The sequence below is a fragment of the Oncorhynchus keta genome, chromosome 2 (genome assembly GCF_023373465.1).
Source record: "Oncorhynchus keta strain PuntledgeMale-10-30-2019 chromosome 2, Oket_V2, whole genome shotgun sequence".
Taxonomy (NCBI): domain Eukaryota; kingdom Metazoa; phylum Chordata; class Actinopteri; order Salmoniformes; family Salmonidae; genus Oncorhynchus; species Oncorhynchus keta.
This window is the reverse complement of record NC_068422.1, coordinates 39,264,393-39,284,475: the sequence shown is the minus strand read 5'-3', so window position 1 is coordinate 39,284,475 and position 20,083 is coordinate 39,264,393. Positions and strand designations below refer to the sequence as shown.

At 38.9% G+C, this 20,083-nt stretch overlaps 1 protein-coding gene across 1 annotated transcript; it reads right to left on the bottom strand.

Moving 5' to 3' along the window:
* Window positions 1-6,821: 6,821 nt before the first annotated feature.
* Window positions 6,822-14,998, bottom strand: LOC118400223 (pleckstrin-like). Its single transcript, XM_035796873.2, has 9 exons — window positions 14,823-14,998; window positions 12,618-12,773; window positions 12,333-12,514; window positions 12,106-12,197; window positions 11,792-11,976; window positions 10,485-10,589; window positions 9,667-9,750; window positions 9,369-9,441; window positions 6,822-7,601 (listed from the first exon to the last, which is right to left on the bottom strand). The coding sequence occupies exons 1-9, from the start codon at window positions 14,862-14,864 to the stop codon at window positions 7,462-7,464; spliced, it is 1,059 nt and encodes a 352-aa protein (XP_035652766.1). The 5' UTR covers window positions 14,865-14,998; the 3' UTR covers window positions 6,822-7,461.
* Between the last annotated feature and the right edge of the window lie 5,085 nt (window positions 14,999-20,083).

Below are 20,083 nucleotides of genomic sequence, written 5' to 3'. Positions count from 1 at the left end.
CCTGCTACATAAGTTCTGTTATTGTCACAGACATGATTCAAACAGTTTTAGAAACTTCAGAGTGTTTTCTATCCAAATCTACTAATAATATGCATATCTTATATTCAACAATAACGCAATATTTTAGTAATTTGAAGAAGTACGACAGAGGGATGCAGCATTGGAACTAATTTTACATTTGAGGCTGCTCACTCTTCAAGGCCTGGTCCACCGCTCTTGTGTTTAAGTCATCTGTTGTTTGGATTAGCGAAAACCATCCTGTTGAACAATAGAAAGCCGCCAGTACACACTGAACTCAAACAGGCTGTGAGAGACACAGTGGGAAATTTGGGACAGTTTGTACATAATTATATGTCAATGCAACAAGTCAAAAAGATTAAGGACTGATTTAAATATTTGTTAGTGAAAACAAAGTACATGTTTATTTCCTTTCTTCCAAGTACTGATGGAATGTCAGTTGCACAGTTTTGTTTTCTTCATGTTTATCAAAGATTCCGTATCTCTCACCTTGAAAGTGTCCTGGGGCAGTTGCCTTGCGAGAGCAGTTAAAAGTGCACAGATCCAGCTGTTAAAGAACCTCCAAAATTAAGCAAGGCCTGGACATTTTTCCGTGTTTACCTTATGATTTTTGCCACACAAATGCCAGCACCCACACACAACTCAGTTGTTAATTAATATTTGTTAGTGGTTCATAGTCTGTTTGATTTAGAAGTGTGGGGTCTTTTCATTTAGTTTTTGTCAGTTTTTCATGGGTTAGAAAGGATGCTGTATACAAATTAGCTGTACACAACCAGCTTCAGTGGGGGATGGACACCTTGGCACTGGGGGCTCTCATTCGGAGTCAGTGTCACTGTGAAAGAAAATGTTCAATTAGAATACTTATTCTCCACCATAATTTGCAAATAAATTCATTTAAAAATCCTACAATGTGATTTTCTGGATTTTTTTTCTTCTCATTTTGTCTGTCATAGTTTAAATGTACCTATGATGAAAATTACAGGCCTCTCTCATCTTTTTAAGTTGGAGAATTTTGTAACGATCCGAGTGTAGTGGGTGAGGAGTCAAGCGCAGGAAGCAGAGAGTTCAGGTGAGTGCTATTTTAATGCACCGACAAACAGTGAACATAAACCAACCCTCACGAACACACAGGGCGTAATGAACAAACAAATGCCCCCAAACAGGGGGACTTAAACGGTCTAAGGAAAACCCATAAAATGGGAAAACACAAAACCCCATAGACGTGCACACAAGTACACTAAACAGATGGTCACAATAATTAATCCCGCACAAGGACCTCTGCGGGCCGGCTAACTAATAAAGCCTACTACCTAATTCAAAACAGGTGCACTCAATCAACACATAAGGAGGGGGAGGAAATAATCAGTAGCAGCTAGTAGGCCGGCGACGATGACCGCCGAGCGCCACCCGAATGGGAAGGGGAGTGTCCTTCGGTCGGAGTCGTGACAAACTTGCACAATTGGTGGCTGACTAAATTATTTTTTGTCCCACGGTGTATATAGAGTACAGGGAACATAAGGTTGAATATATTATTATAGACCTGCTAGATCTACTGTCTCATTTATATTATGACATTTCAGCCAGATCTACTGTCTGTATTATATTGCAACAGACCAGCTGTATCTACTGTCTCCATTTCACTTTGGCCATTGTTGTGGGCCTGCCCTCCCCTCAACCAGGCTATTTCATTTCACAAATTATATTTTATATTATTAATTTCAAACAACGGCATTGGCATGAGAAAAACTTACCAGTCCAAAACGATGCCCTCTCCGTTCAAAAACTATTCCTCCATTTGGGAATCAATACGTCCCGCGAAATGACCCATCAGGTTTGGTTGTGTAACAAACAAACCAGGTGATTGCAATTAAACCAAACATGACTGGAAAAGTCACGTTTAGTTTGTGTATTTTCATCGAATGTGTTGTCGAAAATGGAATGAGACGGAATTCAAGACACAAGCGGTTCATAAAACGTTTCGTGTTAGGCTATAAAAATTGATTTTATCAAACAAAAGACCTTTCATTGTGTAACAATGAGCATTGGGATTGCAAACAGAGGAAATCGTCAAAGGTAAACAATTTATTTTATTGCAGTTTGTGATTTTGTTACGCCTGTGCTGGTTGAAATATTTGTTTTTTTTTATGTGGCTCTATCCTCAGATAATCACATTGTATTATTTCGCAGTAAATCCTTTTTTAAATCTGACAACGAAGTTGGATTAGCAAGATTCTAGGCTTTCGAAACACGGGAGACACCTGTATTTGTTTAATATGACCATTTATGTAGCGATCACCGTATGTTGTGGAATTTCATACTGCTAACGGATTCGGTGCGCAGAGAGGTTAAGAATACAATTACATAAGCTTGACCTCTGAAGCTTTTGCATGTAGGGGGCAGTATTTTCGTTTTTGGCTAAAAAACGTACCCATTTGAAACTGCCTATTTCTCAGCTCCAGAAACTAGAATATGCATATAATTGTCAGATTAGGATAGAAAACACTCTAAAATTTTCAAAACTGTAAAAATATTGTCTGTGAGTATAACAGAACTGATATTGCAGGCGAAACCCTGAGGAAAATCCAATCAGGAAGTGCCTCTTATTTTGAAAACTCTCTGTTCCTATGCATGCCTATCCTCCATTTAAAGGGATATCAACCAGATTCATTTTTCTATGTCTTCCCTAAGGTGTCAACAGTCTTTAGACATAGTGTCAGGGTTTTATTTTGAAAAATGAGTGTGAAAGATCACATTGCGTAAGTGGATAGGTGGGGGCTCTCAGAGTGAGTTTTGCGCTACAGAGTAAAGAGTAAAACCTACACACCCGTTTGATATATTATCGAATATATATTTTATAAACAACCTGAGGCTTGATTATAAAAAATGTTTGACATGTGGACATTATGGATATTATTTGGAATATTATGTCTGCGTTGTCGTGATCGCTCTTTCCTGTGGATTTCTGAACATAACAGAGGTATTTTGGGTATAAAAATAATCTTTATGGAATAAAAGGAACATTTGTTGTGTAACTGGGAGTCTCGTGAGTGAAAACATCCGAAAATCATCAAAGGTAAACGATTAATTTGATTGCGTTTCTGATTTTCGTGACCTAGCTACTTAATGCTTAGTGTACATAATGTTTTGGTATGCTATCGATAAACTTACACAAACGCTTGGATTGCTTTCGCTGTAAAGCATCATTTAAAAATCTGAGACGACAGGTGGTTTAACAAAAGGCTAAACTATGTTTTGCAATATTGCACTTGTGATTTCATGAATATGAATATTTTTTAGAAATATTATTTGACTGTGGCGCTATGCTATTCAGCGGTTGCTGACGAAAATGATACCGCCAACGGGATGGGTAGCGTCAAGATTAACAGATCAATGTGTGTGCAGCACTGGAGGCTGCTGAGGGGAGGACGGCTCATAATAAATGCTGGAATGGAGTGGATGTGTTTTAAACCATTACAGACATTATTCCATTCTAGCACAACACAGCGGATTCAAATAACCAACTCATCATCAAGCTTTGATTAGTTGAATCAGCTGTGTAGTGCTAGGGTTTAAAACCTAAATGTGCACCCACACATTTGTAAGGAACTCTCCTCACCTCGTTGTCTAGGTCTTAATTGAAAGGAAAATCCAAAAACCCGCAGACACTCGGCCCTCCATGGAATCAGTTTGACACCCCTGAGGTACATCCTAGCAGAGAGTTGTGAAATTAGAAAATGATCACATTTGAGAAGTGTGAAGTTACTATGTTAGAAAAGAGAGGGAAAATCCAGTTTCTGATTGTGGTAGACGTTGGTGTCTGCAAAGAAAAGCCAAGATAATGATTGTTACATAAGTATCTAGACCAGGGATGTGCAGCTCCAATCCACCGGGGCCTTTTGTCCCAGCCCCAGCTAACACACCAATATTCAACTATTTATGATCTTCAGAATACAATTAGTTTAATCAGTTGTGTTTGCTAGAGATCGGGAAAACTGTGACACCACTCCAGCTCCCGAGGATTGGAGTTGTCAATCCCTGATCTAGAGTTGGAGTTGCGCATGTAGATTTAAACTTCAATTCACATTGATTCTTGTAATAAGGTGTTGTCGTCAAAGTGCCTTGAATCCCTAGTCTGCTGATGATCAACTGTTTCATATCATCTTATTTTCTGTTGAGGATTTGCATCTTAGATCAGAGAAAACTACACACCTCTACACATCTATTTTTGACTTTTACTTTAAAGTGCCCTGAAGTTGAAAGGTTCAAGTGTGCATGTGTGGGATAGCATACTTTGCTCCACTGTTTCATTTGATGCCTGGGTTTCTGTGAAGCTAGACACCCAGTAATGATTCTACACAGGAAGGTTCAAACAGGAAGCAGCTCTCTGGGGACAGGGTATTTTTATGTCTGAGTAATGGCTCCACATAATACATTTTTTTCAGTTAATGTCATGTTGGATACCAACGTGCTCCCCTGTGAGTCATTCGGATATGTCTGGTCTCTTTTCATAATTTTGGTTAGTGGTTCCCAAACATGATGTCGGGACCCCAATAGTGTCCGTTCCACTGACATTTAAAGGGAGTCACCTTTGAAAATATATTATCATATTAAAGAAATAATAACATTTTTTATTTTCAAATGAGTATAGAATATACATTTTAGTGTCAACTAAGGATTTTTTAAGTATTAGAATGTGTTGTCTAAGTTTGCTTGGTACTTATGTACAGTATGTATGGTAATAGGGTGCTCCTATGTCTACACTCTGTATGGTTTATACAGCACCTTCAAAAATATTTCAGGCCCCATGACTTTTTCCACATTTTGTTGTGTTACACCCTGAATTTAAAATTATTACATTTAGATACCTCATAATGTCAAAGTGGAATTATGTTTTTATATCTAACTTTTTTATTCATACAAAATTAAAAGCTATAATGTCTTTAGTCAATAAGAGTTCAACCCCTTTGTTATAGCCTAAATACGTTCAGGAGTAAACATTTACTTAAACAAGTCACATACTATAAGTTGCATGTTTTTGGAATACTATCTCATCTCTGTTCCCCATACACACAATTATCTGTAAGGTCTCTCAATTTCAAACACAGATTCAACATCAAAGACCAGGGAGGTTTTCCAATGACTCAAAGAATGGCACCTATTGGTACATATATATGGGGAAAAAAGCAGATTTAGAATATCCCTTTGTGCGCAGTGAAGTTATTAATTATACCTTGGATGTTGTATCAATACACCCAGTCACTACAAAGTTACAGGCATACTTCCTAACTCGGTTGCCAGAGAGGAAGGAAACCGCTCCAGGATTTGATTATGAGTCGAATGAAACAGTTACAGAGTTGAATGGCTGTGATGGGAGAAAACTGAGGATGATTTCAATGACAGAGTGAAAATAATAATACAAATTTACAGAATATAAATATTCCAAAACATACATCTTGTATGCAACAAAGCACTAAAAAAAAGTTTGTGCCTAAATGCAAAGCCTTACGTTTGGGTTCAATCCAACACAGTAACTGCCGCCTTATTTTCAAGCATGATGGTGGCTGCATCATGGTATTGGTATGCTTGATTACCCGGTACAGTACCGGGGAAAAAATAAATAGGATGGAGATAAGTACAGGAAGATTCCTTCAGGAAAACCTGCTTCACAACAGACACTCCTAGAGGAATTCACCTTTCAGCAGGACAATAACCTACAACACAAGTCCAAATATACATAGGATTTGCTTACCAAGAAGATAGTGAATGTTTCTGAGTGGCCAATATACAGTTTTTACTTAAATCTGCCTTCTAAAGTTCTAGAAAAAGCCATATCTCAGACTGGCCAATAAAAAGAAAAGATTAAGATGGGCAAAAGAACACAGACACTGGACAGAGGAACTCTAGAAGGCCAGAATCCTGGAGTCGCCTCTTCACTGTTGACGTTGAGACTAGAGGTCGACGATTAATCGGAATGGCCAATTAATTAGGGCCGATTTCAAGTTTTCATAACAATTTGAAATTGGTATTTTTGGGCGCCGATTTGCCGATTTCATTTTTTTTTAAAAATACCTTTATTTAACTAGGCAAGTCAGTTTAAGAACACATTCTTAGTTTCAATGACGGCCTAGAAACTTCAGGGACAGAATGACAGATTTTCACCTTGTCAGCTCGGGCGATTCAATCTTGCAACCTTACAGTTAACTAGTCCAACGCAATAACGACCTGCCTCTCTCTCGTTGCACTCCACAAGGAGACTGCCTGTTATGCGAATGCAGTAAACCAAGGTAAGTTGCTAGCTAGCATTAAACTTATCTTATAAAAAACAATCAATCATAATCACTAGTTAACTACACATGGTTGATGATATTACTTGATATTATCTAGCGTGTTCTGCGTTGCATATAATCTGACTGAGCATACAAGCATACAAGTATCCAAGTATCTGACCCTTTGCTATGAGACTCGAAATTGAGCTCAGGTGCATCCTGTTTCCATTGATCATCCGTGAAATGTTTCTTCAACTTGATTGGAGTGCACCTATCGACAATTAAATTGATTGGACATGATTTGGAAAGGCACAGTTTGATATGATATGTTTGCTATTCTGCTTTTCATGAAAGTTCTGAACCCTGCCTTTTATTGTATCCGGGAGGCAATACATCTTTCAGGATGTCATAACGCCTGGTCAGAGTAGATTAACACGAGGAGAGTCAAAGATACATGTCAAATAGTAGGGGCACACAATTCTTGGTTGTTTGAAAACACATTTTTTGGGACATTTGCTTTTTGACAGAACCCAGAAGTTGGAGACATAGAGTAGATATTTAATTGATACTTTTTGACAGACACTCGATTTAGAACACAGCGATATACAGTCAGTACATAGACCATGTGCATATCAAGTGAAATGGGATAAGAACATCATGAAAACCACAGAGTGACAAGGGTCCTCAATGGCAGGATATGAAAAGTGTTAAGTGTGTTCAGATAAGTGTGTTCAGTCGTAGGAACTGTCTGCAATGGTGAGATTCTTCTAACACTCCTATTTCTTTCAGGCAGCTGGATGGAAAAGCAGAAGGCCACACCAGAAACCATTACAGAACTTCACACCTTTCTACACAAAACAGTGTACCCTTCTTCACAGTCTGCCTGTATCTCATATCTAAAGGTGAGAGTGACCCACATCATGGTGAATCATGAAAATCATGTGAGGGTGCATATTATCTATATGTACAGGAAATGTGTAATCATGCAACATAATTACAATAAGAAACATACAACACGTAAGCTGAATTTTGGATCAGACATTTATCCATCAAATTCTAGGGCTAAATGATTTCAATTCAGATTCCTTCTGGCTCTGCAACAAGTATTTGTACATGCCAACCATAATCCATATCCCTCCATGTAAGTTGTTCAAATTATCTATGTGGCCTGTTGTGATTACTTTCCGGTTTTTGACACAGTGTGGATGGCTTTGATCCACTTCTTCCTCTCCTCGGGTGAAGTCGCTTGTAAGAAATAGTGTGTGTCGTCTGAAGTGATGATCTCAAAGAGATTCCCATCAACATCATACCTCTTGGCTGAACCAAGAAACAATGAAGAAGAAAAAATTGTCAAAAGAGTTTGAAGGGAATTGCTAACAGTAAACAGTACACTTCATAGTCCTAGGCCTAGATTCAATCAGATCAAGCATTAACCGGGATAGCAGACACCCGCATAGTGGATGTTTTGGCAGTGTCAGAGGTGGAACTGGGTTGGAGCAGTCACATCGGTGAGCAGCTGCTCTTGTGATCATGGTCACGAAGCCACACCCACCCCATTCACGTAGTTCAGAATGAGAAAGTGTAGGCCATATTTACACTCAAATTGAAAAATCATGAAACAAAATATTGAGTATTTCTACAATCCTAATCAAGGTGTAGATTATATGTCACATTCTAGTGTTTCAAACTTGTAAACAAGGCTGCATGGGCAATGGCATCTTTAGGTATAATGCCTGGAGCCACTTGTGGATTTGACAGCTCTAACTCAGTTCCACCTCTGACACCGCCAAAACAACCGCAATGAATCAAGCACTAAGTCACAGTGAGTACAGTTACATGCATACAATATTGTGATTATTGTGGGAGATAGTCAGATTAATTTAATAGTTTGATTACAACGTTTACATGCCTTGCAAGAAGAACGATTTCCCTAATAAACATATTTATATGGACACATCTAAAAATAGGCTACCTTATGGCATTCTGATTAATGCAGAAAATCAAAATAATCAAAATAAATGTTCTACCACAGCGACCATTTTATTTCCGGGAAGCATATTTGATTTTGAGTTCGGACATATAAAGATTGTATACATAATTTTTTTGAAAATCCAGGTGCTCTTTTGCGATCTTCAGGTTTTTTTGGACACCAGTGGCTTCTTCCATGGTGTCTTCCCCTGAACACCATTCTTGTTTAATGTTTTACATATCGTAGACTTGTCAACAGAGATGTTAGCATGTTCCAGAGATTTTTGCAAGACTTTAGCTGACACACTAGGATTCTTTTTAACCTCATTGAGCATTTTGTGCTGTGATCTTGCAGTAATCTTTGCAGGATGGCCACTCCTAGGGAGAGTAGCAGCAGTGTTGAATTTTTTCCATTTATAGACAATTTGTCTTACCGTGAACTGATGATCATCAAGGCTTTTAGAGATCATTTGTAACCCTTTCCAGCTTTTTGAAAGTAAACTATTCTTAATCTTAGGTCTTCTGAGATCTATTTTGTTCGAGGCATGGTTCACATTAGGCAATTCTACTTGTGAGTGTTTTTTTGTAGGGCAGGGCAGCTCTAACCAACATCTCGTCTCATTGATTGGACTCCAGGTTAGCTGAATCCCGACTCCAATTCACTTTTGGTGGTCAATAGCTTTGGGTTCACAGTTTTTCCAACCTACACTGTGAATGTTTAAATGATGTATTCAATATAGACAAGAAAAATAAAATAATTTGTTTGTTATTAGTTTAAGCACACTGTGTTTGACTATTGTGATGAATATCAGATGTGAAGTTACGACCAATTTATGCAGATATCCAGGTCATTCAAAAGGGTTCACATACGTTTTCTTGTCACTGTACTAACAATTTGAAAGATTACAAAAAAAAACAGGTGTTATTAATCGGCGTACACTTACTTCGATTTTGACCGTACGCTAATTAAGAAAAGCAGTGTATGGCATTTACATGACTATTGCATAATCTGCCTGCTGCCATAATCAGTTTAATATCGAATTATTACTGTGCATGTAAATGAACTCAGTGTGGGATTTGGATTGGTCTAAATCCACCCCCCAGTAATTAACTCACCCTCAGGAACAAACTCAACTGCTGTGATCACAGACCCTCGCAGGTGGATAGACCCCAAAGGGTTCTCATCACCCTACAGAAAGAGAGGGTGGGGAAGGGGGAGAAAGAGGGATTGAGGGCAAAGAGAGAGAGAAAATAACAGATTAGCTAGAGAGAGACAAAGTCAGGATGGAGATGAATGAAAGACATTAGCCAAGAGCGAGGGAAAGATTGAGAAAGACACATTTTTATATTCTTGAAAAATTATATTGAAATTGAAAATAATTTTGTCATGTTCCACTCTGCTGTAATCCTGTACCTTGGTGGGGTCGTAATAGTGAATATAAGCAGGATCATCCCGGAGGATGAACTTCCGCACGTTCCAGTTTTTCCTCCGATGACCCTGGGGGAAAAGAGAGAGCATGAAAACAAACCCTCATGGATGGTACTATCAGTTGTGAAAACAGCACCGACCACAGATATGGTGCTGTGTGTGGGGTACTTTACATCCTTTTTAAAGATTTATCACTTTACACAATTTCTGCCTGCAGATTACCCCCTTAAGTATGGAATAAAGCATCATTCAGGACATCCCAAAATATCACATTTTTTATTTACCAGATAAATTGACTGAGAACACATTCTCATTTACAGCAACAACCTGGGGAATAGGTACAGAGGAGAGGAGGGGGATGAATGAGCCAATTGTAAACTGGGGATGATTAGGTGACTGTGATGGTATGAGAGACAGCTTGGGAATTTACCCAGGACACTGGGGTTAACAGCCCTACTCTTACGATAAGTGCCATGGGATCTTTAATGACATCAGAGAGTCGGGACACCCGTTTAACATCCCATCTGAAAGACAGCATGGAAATGTCCCCAATCACTGCCCTGGCACATTGGGATATTTATTTAAGACCAGAGGAAAGAGTGCCTCCTGCTGTCCCTCCAAAACCACTTCCAGCAGCATGTGGTCTCCCATCCAGGCACTGACCAGGACCAACCCTGCTTAGCTTCAGAAGCAAGCTGGCAGTGGGATGCAGGGTGGTATGGTAATAATAATCACAATTGTAACCGGTAATAATCACAATTGTTCATCCCCTAGATATTCAATGAGTTTTTAGACAGTCTTACCTGTTTGAGTAAGCAGCCCTGTTTTATTATGTTACCCCTAAACTCCTCCTTCAAAATCACATCTTCATCACTGGAGTAGCCTTCACAGAAGAAGCCACTGTCTGCCTGCAACACACCATACAAAGTAAATTCCCATTTGGATACAGTATTATCTCATAATTTAAAACTCACTTATAATACATTGTAGATTTTTCCCTCTCATGAGGGAAGGAAGACCCAGAGTTACTTCTGCTTCAGAGGATAAGTTAATTAGACCAGCCTCAGAAATTGCAGCCCAAATATATGCTTCAGAGTTCAAGCAAAACACACATCTCAAAATCAACTGTTCAGAGGAGACTGCGTGAATCAGACTGCGTGAAACACTAAATGACAACAATAAGATGAAGAGACTTGCTTGGGCCAAGAAACACCAGCAATGGACATTAGACAGGTGGAAATCTGTCCTTTGGTCTGATGAGTCCAAATGTGAGATTTTTGGTTGCAACCGCCATGTCTTTGTGAGACGCAGAGTAAGTGAACGGATGTTCTCTGCATGTGTGGTTCCCACCGTGAAGCATGGAGGAGGAGGTGTGATGGTGTGGGGGTGCAGTGATTTATTTAGAATTCAAGGCACACTTAACCTCCATGGCTCCCACAGAATTCTGCAGCGATACACCATCCCATCTGGTTTGCGCTTAGTGGGACTATCATTTGTTTTCAACAGGACAATGACTCAGCACACCTCCAGGCTGTGTAAGGGCTATTTGACCAAGAAGGAGAGTGATGGAGTGCTGCATCAGATGACCTGGACTCCACAATCACCCGACCTCAACCCAATTGTGATGTTTTGGGATGAGTTGGAAAAGCAGCCAAAAACTGCTCAGCATGTGTGGGAACTCCTTCAAGTCTGTTGGAAAATCATTCCAGGTGAAGCTGGTTGAGAGAAGGCCAACAGTGGGCACAGCTGTCATCAAGGGTAGCTACTTTGAAGTATCTAAAATATATTTTGATTTGTTAAATTACTTTTTTAGTTACTACATGATTCTGTGTTATTTCATAGTTTTGATGTCTTCACTATTATTCTACAAAGTAGAAAATAGTAAAAAAATAAAAATGTAAAACTTGAATGAGTAGGTGTGTACAAACTTTTGACTGGTACTATACGTACAGTACATATATGTTTCTAACATCAGAAGTGGTCAAACATATCTCAATCTGTGTCTTCTAGCAAAGGACCACTATATCTCCATATCTTCTAGCATATATGGAATAATATATTGAGACTAACAGCTACATTACTAACAACAACAATCAACCCATCCACTCACGAAGTAATAGAGTGCATCTGGATCATCGAGGACGGCAGACTCTGCTCCTCCCTCGACTGCCTCTTTGGACAGGTCCCCTGCGGGCTGCAGGAAACCTTCGGTCAGGAGTCCTGTAGCCAACATCAGAGCCTCATGCCTGTTCCTGGCCTTGTTCTTAGAAATCAGCCAGTCCACCACCGTACCACCTGAAGAGACATGCATAAAGAAGATAATCAAAAGTGGTATGATCTAACTCAATGAGATTCAATGACTCAAAACAAGTTAAAGCAAATGCACTGTCACCTAAGTCCTAATACATTTATGTGCTACTGTACCTGTGAAGCAGTGATTGTAGACTCTCTTCTCCTTCTCCAGCTTCAGCTCTTTGACACCATCCTCCTGGTCTCTCATTAGAATGTACAGCTCACTGAGAAAAGGCAGACAAGAAAGTAGACAAGACTTCGTAAGTTATCAAATGACTTAGTTGCAATTACCTGTATGTAGCTCCTGTAAGTGTAGTCATGGATTATAGGTAGTTTGTATGTCAGGTCATAGGTCATACCTGAGGTTGATGGTATCAGGGAGGCGAATGGATCTCCTTGTGGACTTCCTGGTGAACTTTCTGTCCCCCTGCAGACAGCTGATGACTCTCTTGATGTCCTTCACCCAGGACTCTCTCTCCTCCAGGTGGGATGCCTGGAAGTAATGGTCCTGGTTCTTGGCCGTTCTCAGCTTAAAAACAAACTGCAAGAAAATGACAATGTTGCAGTACATGGGGGGGAGGGGCACTACAGTAAGGATAGACACGTACACTCATATTTAATACTGAAAGGTGACGTGACTGTACCGTCCTCTTGCTGAAGTCCTGACAGGGGCTGGTCAGAACAGCTCCCTTCAGTGGGATCATTCCTTTAGGAGCGTTGTCTGTCTTTCTCTTGAAGAACTCCACCCCATCTTCAGACAACACCACCCACACCACCTTCCATGAGTTCAGCACTGTGCCCTGAATAATAAAGGAATAATAATAATAATAATAATAATAGAATTTGTAATCACATTGTGATTGTGTAGTCATTGAGTTGAGCTGTTTCTGTTATTACACAAGTTAATCTGTCCCTATACCACAGATATTCCACAACCTCTCAACTCTGTTCCTCAAATTCAAATACATTGCAATTAGAAACATGTAGATTAAAGTAGATTACATTGTTAATAGACAGGTATAAGAGAAGTATCATGTAAAGTGTTATCAAATCCATATCGGCTTGCCTGGATGCTGGGCATGAAATATATAGCTAACATGAATAATGTATTTTAATATTTTAATGTTGCTTAATCAATCCTTACAAATAGAGAATATTCTCAAGAGCAAAAAAGAAAAAGGTTATACAAAAAGGAAGCATACCCATAGGAAATCATCAATCCAAAACTCAATTTCGTGAAATGTTCTCTTTTCAGTTTCACTTATCTTTGTTAATGAAGGTTCACCATAGAGAGTTATGATGCAAAAGTATCACAGGCACTACCTATACTTCTACTAATATGAACCAATGATACTGTACAACTGATAACAATTGGAGTGCATAAGAATAGCACAGGCAAAAGTTTATACGCAAAGAACAGTTGTAGTATGTGACATGACAGAATCATCTTCTACTCAATAGATTAAGTTATATAGATTATGATTAATCCAGTGAGGTCATCATGGGTTATCCATCTTCATCTGACCCCAAACTTAGAGTCACGGGACCAATCATCTGAGTTAGTCATTTGTCAGGCCATGAGAAATACAGAGTGAAGACTATTTTCAGATAATGTGGTATGTGGGGGAAACAGTTGCTGCTATCTGCTCATGTCTCTCTCCAAATTTAGCTAATTTACAAAAAAACTAAGTTTGCTATAGAAAACTACACTACACACTGTACTATTCTTAGATCATGTGTAGTACTTATACTAGACTGTACTATTCCTCGATCATGTGTAGTACTTAGTTTAGAATGTTGTAGTATACTGTAGAATACTATAGTAAATACTACAGTGTTATCCACACAAAAAAACAGTGTAGTAAATACTACAAAAACCTCTGCAAAAACACTACAGTCCACAAAAACACTACATTCTTTAGCTATAGTAAATACTACAGTATGTAATTTGCATATATTCTGCCCATTCCCGTCCCCCATATCCCAATTTGTGCACTTCGTAAGTAAGAAACCTACATGCCATGTATAAAGCGTATGGTTATAGACAAGAGCAGAAGCGCTGAATTCTCTGTTCAGAACCCAGTTTGCCCTACCTACAGGTTATGGCACATTTTCTCTCTTAGTATTTCTCCAGTAGGTTTCCTCAAGGAAAAAGCCCCCCACTTCTATGTCAAAGGTAATAAAACAAAAATACTACAGTAAATACTACAGTAATGTCCCCCAAAACACTACAGTAAATACTACATACGTATATTACAGTCCGCAAATGCAGTACAGTAAATACTACAGTATACCATACTACAATCAGCAAAAACACTACAGTAATTTCTTTAGTATATACTACTCTTTTTTTTACTACAGTAATTATACTATAGTAAACTGTAAATACTGCAGTAAATACTACAGTATTCACTGTAGTGTTTTATCGGACTGAAGTAAATACTGCAGTAAAGTCCGCAACAACATTAGTGAATACTGTAGTATTTCTACCATAGTACACACTATATCATTTTTTTCATGTGGGAAGCGATCAAGTCTCAGGGCAAATGCAAATAGTTCTAGAACTAATCTACTAACTTCCAGTTTAATTTAGAGCACTTGACTGACAACTTATGTAGGACATGTAAAAAGTCAAATATAGTGCCAGCTGACAATGTTACTAGCTCTAGTCAGTCTCTCCATTGATGGATCTTGTCCCTAACGTTCTCAAATGTGAGATCATCTATTTTCTGATAACTAAGCCGTCCACAACACATCTACAGTATTACATTCTGGCCCAAGTTCAACACAAAGACCTATAGTAATCAAGTTTTTTTTAAGACGAACATGTTTTCCTCTATCACCCACACCTTTTTGACCAGGTATCCTTCTTTGATCTGTTTTGGCTCCATATCCTCTGGCTGCTGGTCTCCGTATCTGAGTGACTGATGCAGACACGGTCACTCTTTCTCTACAGTAGTTTTAGGAGGAATACCCATCACCCTCACATACAACCTCCATCCAGCATTGTGTGCTTCTGCTAGAGATAGGGGGAAGTTCATTGGGGTGTGTCACAATGCTGGTGGCTTGCATGGCTTCCCCTTCCTACTCAGTGGTAGTAAAAAAGGTTGGCCACGGCTCATTCTCTCTCTGTTTGGACTTGGTCAAAGAGAGGATGCCTGTGTAACTGTTTGATATTGAACCTTGGTTGTAGTCAGGGGTCGCTCCTTTCTGTTCCTTTTTAAACCTCTTAAATATATATATATATTTTTAAATTTAGCTCAACATTAAATTACTTCACCAATGCATAGAGCAGCTTGCTATGGAGCAGGTAAACTATGTACATGCATTGGACAGACAAGTGTAGTGTTGGGTGCGATATGCTGGTTTGATTTGTTTTGTCATGGCAACAAAAGAGGCTGTTAAGAATAAGCAGAATACTTTCTTACTGAAACAGCGTTCCAATCTCACAGTATGGTGGACTGGGAGTTAGACACCAAGTAAATTATCAGGGTAAACTCATTTATTGATTTTATTTTTTACATCAGTGTGTAGGCTAATACATGTAAAATTAGCCATATTGGATCATCTGAAACAATCCCACTGGGCACATCATTTCAACAACATCAACAAATCCAATGTGATGATGTTGAAGTTGTATCAACATTGATGTTGTATCAACATTGATGTTGTATCAACGTGGAAAACTGATTGGATTTGAAAAAAGTAATCAATGTTTTTTTTCCACTAGACTTTTAAACGAAATCCAATGACATAGTGTGTTGTTATCTTGGCAGGATGTGGTTTCACTTTACACCTTACCACATTTAATCAAGTGTTGCCACCATGCCTGTGGTCTCAGTGGAATGTATCTGCTGTAACTCTTCCTGCAGAAGTCCAGAACTTTTGTCCACACAAGCTCGGTTTCCATCCAATTGGTGACAGATGATTTCATGTGACTATAAAGAAATCAGCATGAAGAAAATATTCGCATTTACCAAGAAGTGGTGTGTTTCCACCAAATGGACGTTGCGGATAAAAATCAGATGTAGTGCACACATACTTTTTTAATCAAAAGTTTTCATTACCAAAAAATAATCTCAAATTCAATGTGTTTTCATGTTGTTGTTTTTTCGCTACCGATAGTGTTTTCTCACAAACACTGTTGCATTAAATAGCAAATGTGCCTGCTCTGGTCTTAGCACTTGCACTCTAGCCAACAGCTCACAGATAAGAGCGAGAATATTTGTATTTGTCAAATGGCAGTAAAGTGTAGATCATCATGTCACCAGAATCAGACCACCGTGCACTTTCAACACTCTGTGAAGTTCATCATAAATGATTGACTCTGTAGCCGAATAAACTGCCTGATTTCCCGAGTTGTAGTGGAAGGACCACACACCATATCATTGTGTCTAACCTTAGTTCAATATGATGGTTATTATATCAATATTTGCGCATAAAGACGTTTCCACTGGCATTTCGCGCATAATTGATTTTACAGAAGCGAAAAGATCCAAAATTATCTTCAGCCATTTCTACAATTGAATCGAAACTTCCTGTTTCCATCACAGCTGTCTTGATTTCTATTAATACTGTGTGACTCTACATGCATAAAACCGTGGTTTGTGAATAACTTAAATTTAACTTCAGGACACAGACACGGGTATTTACTAACTCTCAAATGTGTTGCCTTTCCATGACAATTTTAACAAACAACTGAGGGAAGTACATCTGTCAGAGTTTCAATAAGCTCTTCGTCAACTAAAGTGTGATGTAGTAAAATGTCCTCCAGAGGACGCCACACAGACACAGACACAAAACAGCAAATACAGCAGCATCTTTGCCAAACACTGACTGCATTATATTTGCATTGTGCTTGGACATTGTATTGTATGGACATTGTATTAAATCTCATTGTAAACATTATTAACTACTTTGATTATATATATATATATATATATATATATATATATAATCAAAGTAGTTAATAATGTTTACAATGAGATTTAATACAAATTAAAGAGTGGCATCTGCTGGTGAATAGAGGGAGGAGTGGTGACATAAACATGTGTTGAAATCATTCACACAATATAATACATGACTCAAAAGACTAGCTCTAATGACAAAGTAGAGAAAGGTTAGGCTACTACAAATATGCTTTAACCTAGAGTTGTGCCAATAAATAGCTGCTCTGTTTATTTGTCACCTTGTGATTACCATCCTATCTTTATAAGACTCTGAAGAACTCAAATCCCTGGATTGTGATCTGTGAGGTCTGTAATAGAAGACAATGAATAAATAACATACTGTACGTTCTGTGGGCTTAAATCACTTAAATCACTCTTTACTTTTAATAAACATCAGTGATGGGTGATGTTGATGAGTTTATTGGGAGATTGAGATGCATTAAGTGCCACCCTGAGGCTCGTCTCTCAGATGCAGTGATTGGAAAACGACCCTGGTCCCTGGCAATGGAATATTCATTCACTGACAAATAAAGCGGGGCATACTGAGGACATTCAGTTATATTTAGAAAGTTGGTTGCGAGCACTGACTGTTATACACAATGCGTGTGGGTATGTTTGTTATAGGAGTTTGTGGAAGGAGTTCTTTGTGACACTAAGACTATGCCATTACAGCGGGATTAGGAAAAAAATCAAACTTGGTCATTTCCTTTTTTTTCTCCTGTTTTTTTTATTTATTTTTTTACCTTAATTTTTAAGGACACGCTGCATTTGGTCCCACTGGGTACACACTGTTTGAATCAACATTGTTTCCATTTCATTTCAGTGAAATTACATTGAACTAAAATGGAACAGGCGTTGAATTGACGACTGTGGTCAGTGGGGTGATTGTGTTGTGTTCCCTTTACCACTGGTGAGTTCCCAAAAAGTCATTAGTTCTTGCGACTCAATGTAACATGCTTGTTAATAGATGTGAAGCTGACACATTTTGTTCTTAGCCTATCTTCTCCATACCCCTCTCTTTTTCACCCTCAATTTCCCTTCAATTTGGCTGAAGCAGATGAACAGAAGCAGGAACTGTGAAGTGGAGTGATAACGTGTTGCACATGCAGCACATCCTGTGGTAGTGTAGGATTAGAGAAGTGGGTCAAGTTGTCACTCTGGTACATGGACGATGTGTTCAACTGAGAGGAATGTGAGGTAAATATGATGAAACACCTGAAATACAAAGTATATTACCCCCCCCCCCCCTTTTCTCCTCCACACCTCCCTTTGGAGTTGAGTGCTTATGAACTTCAATTTCTTTTTGTATTTCAATCAAACACACAGTTTCTTTTATGCTACACAACTGATGTGGTTTCCAAAGAGTGAAGTGAAGTATGTCGGGAATCCGGCAAATGTACAGTTATGCCATTATTGTAAGCTGATTGATCCAAAAGAGTTCCAACTATGTTCATACAGTCACAAACTTATCAAACGATTACTGCACAAGAGGACGCATTGTGTTCTCAATGTGAATCCATGCCCACCAGTTGGTCGTCAAGTGCTGGAAATGTGGGATTTTTACATCAACATGGCATACTTTGTGAAAGCGATAACATAGCATCGATAACTGTCTTATCAAATGTTGTTTTATTCAAGTCATGGCTCATATATGAATCCCATTACAATCACAGGCTCCCTGACAGCCCTGTGGATACAGAGGTAGTGCACCACACGTCACCATGCATTTTGTCAGCAGATTTGTCAGAAGAAGAACAGTCGAGAACCAGGAGAATATCAAAGATTTTTTTCTTCACTACAGCTGAAAGGAGCTAGCATGTTCTCAGGTCACGTCATTCAATTGCAATAATTTACAGTAGAAAATGTATTCTGGAACCAATGTAGACTATATTTTCCCTTTTTGGCCTATGGTCAATGTTAAGATGCATCAATACATGCCTGCTGTTTTCACTCCATTGTCGTTTTTTCATGTTTTCTTTCCTATGTTGTGAGCAACACAGGAAACATCAATATTTCTATTGAGGAGTGCAATAGACTGAGCAGAAGGGGGAACTGATGATGGCTTCCTGTGAAACGGTTCAGCTCTCTCTCTGTCTCTGTCTCTCTCTATCTATCTGTGAATTCTCCAACGCCCCCTCATACAGTGCATTGCAAAAGTACTCATCTCCCTTGGCGTTTTTCCAAAATTTTTTGCATTACAACCTGTAATTTAAACAGATTTTCTTATTTGGATTTAATGTAATGGACATACACAAAATAGTTTAAATTGGTCAAGTGAAACAGAGAAATAACTTGTTTAAAACAAACAGAAAAGTGGTGCGTCTATATGTATTCACCCTTTACTATGAAGCCCCTAAATAAGATCTGGTGCAACCAATTACCATTGGAAGTCACATAATTAGTGAAATAAAGTCCACCTTGGTGCAATCTAAGTGTCACATGATCTGTCACATGATTTGTAAATATACGCCTGTTTTGAAAGGCCCCAGAGTCTGCAACAGCAGTAAGCAAAGGGCACCACCAAGCAAGTGGCACCATGAAAACCAAGGAGCTCTCCAAACAGGTCAGGGATAAGGTTGTGGAGAAGTACAGATCAGTACAGAACTTTGAACATCCCACAGAGCACCATTAAATCCATTATTAAAAAATGTAAAGAATATGGCACGACGAAAAACCTGCAAAGAAAGGGCTTCCCACCAAAACTCACAGACCAGGCAAGGAGGGCTTTAATCAGAGAGGCAACAAAGAGACCAAAGATAAACCTGAAGGAGCTATAAAGCACCACAGGGGAGTTTGGAATATCTATCCATAGTACCAATTTAAGCTGTACAATCCACAGAGCTGGGCTTTATGGAAGAGTGTCCAGAAAAAAAGCCATTGCTTAACATAAAACTTAATTAATGTTCCAACCGGACAATTCCTTTGTCTGTACAAATTAAGTGGAACGTAGCTACCTTTCACGTGAGCGCGCCAGACTGAGGCTGTGGCACTCTGCCAGACCACTCACTCAAAGAGCCCTTATGAGCCCCTCCTTTAGAGTAGAGTCCCCAAAACAGGTTCTAAATACTGTTGACATCTAGTGGACGCCTTGGGAAGTGAAACATAACTAATATCACCCTGTATATTCAATGGGGGGTGAGTTGAAAATCTACAAAACTAAG

Coding starts and splice junctions, on each gene's coding strand:
- LOC118400223 (XM_035796873.2), bottom strand. CDS start 14,864: ATGGAGCCAAAACAGATCAAAGAAGGATACCTGGTCAAAAAG. Junction 12,774..14,822: donor AAGGATACCTGGTCAAAAAG/GTGTGGGTGATA, acceptor TTTATTATTCAG/GGCACAGTGCTGAACTCATG. Junction 10,590..11,791: donor CAGATGCACTCTATTACTTC/GTGAGTGGATGG, acceptor GGTGTGTTGCAG/GCAGACAGTGGCTTCTTCTG.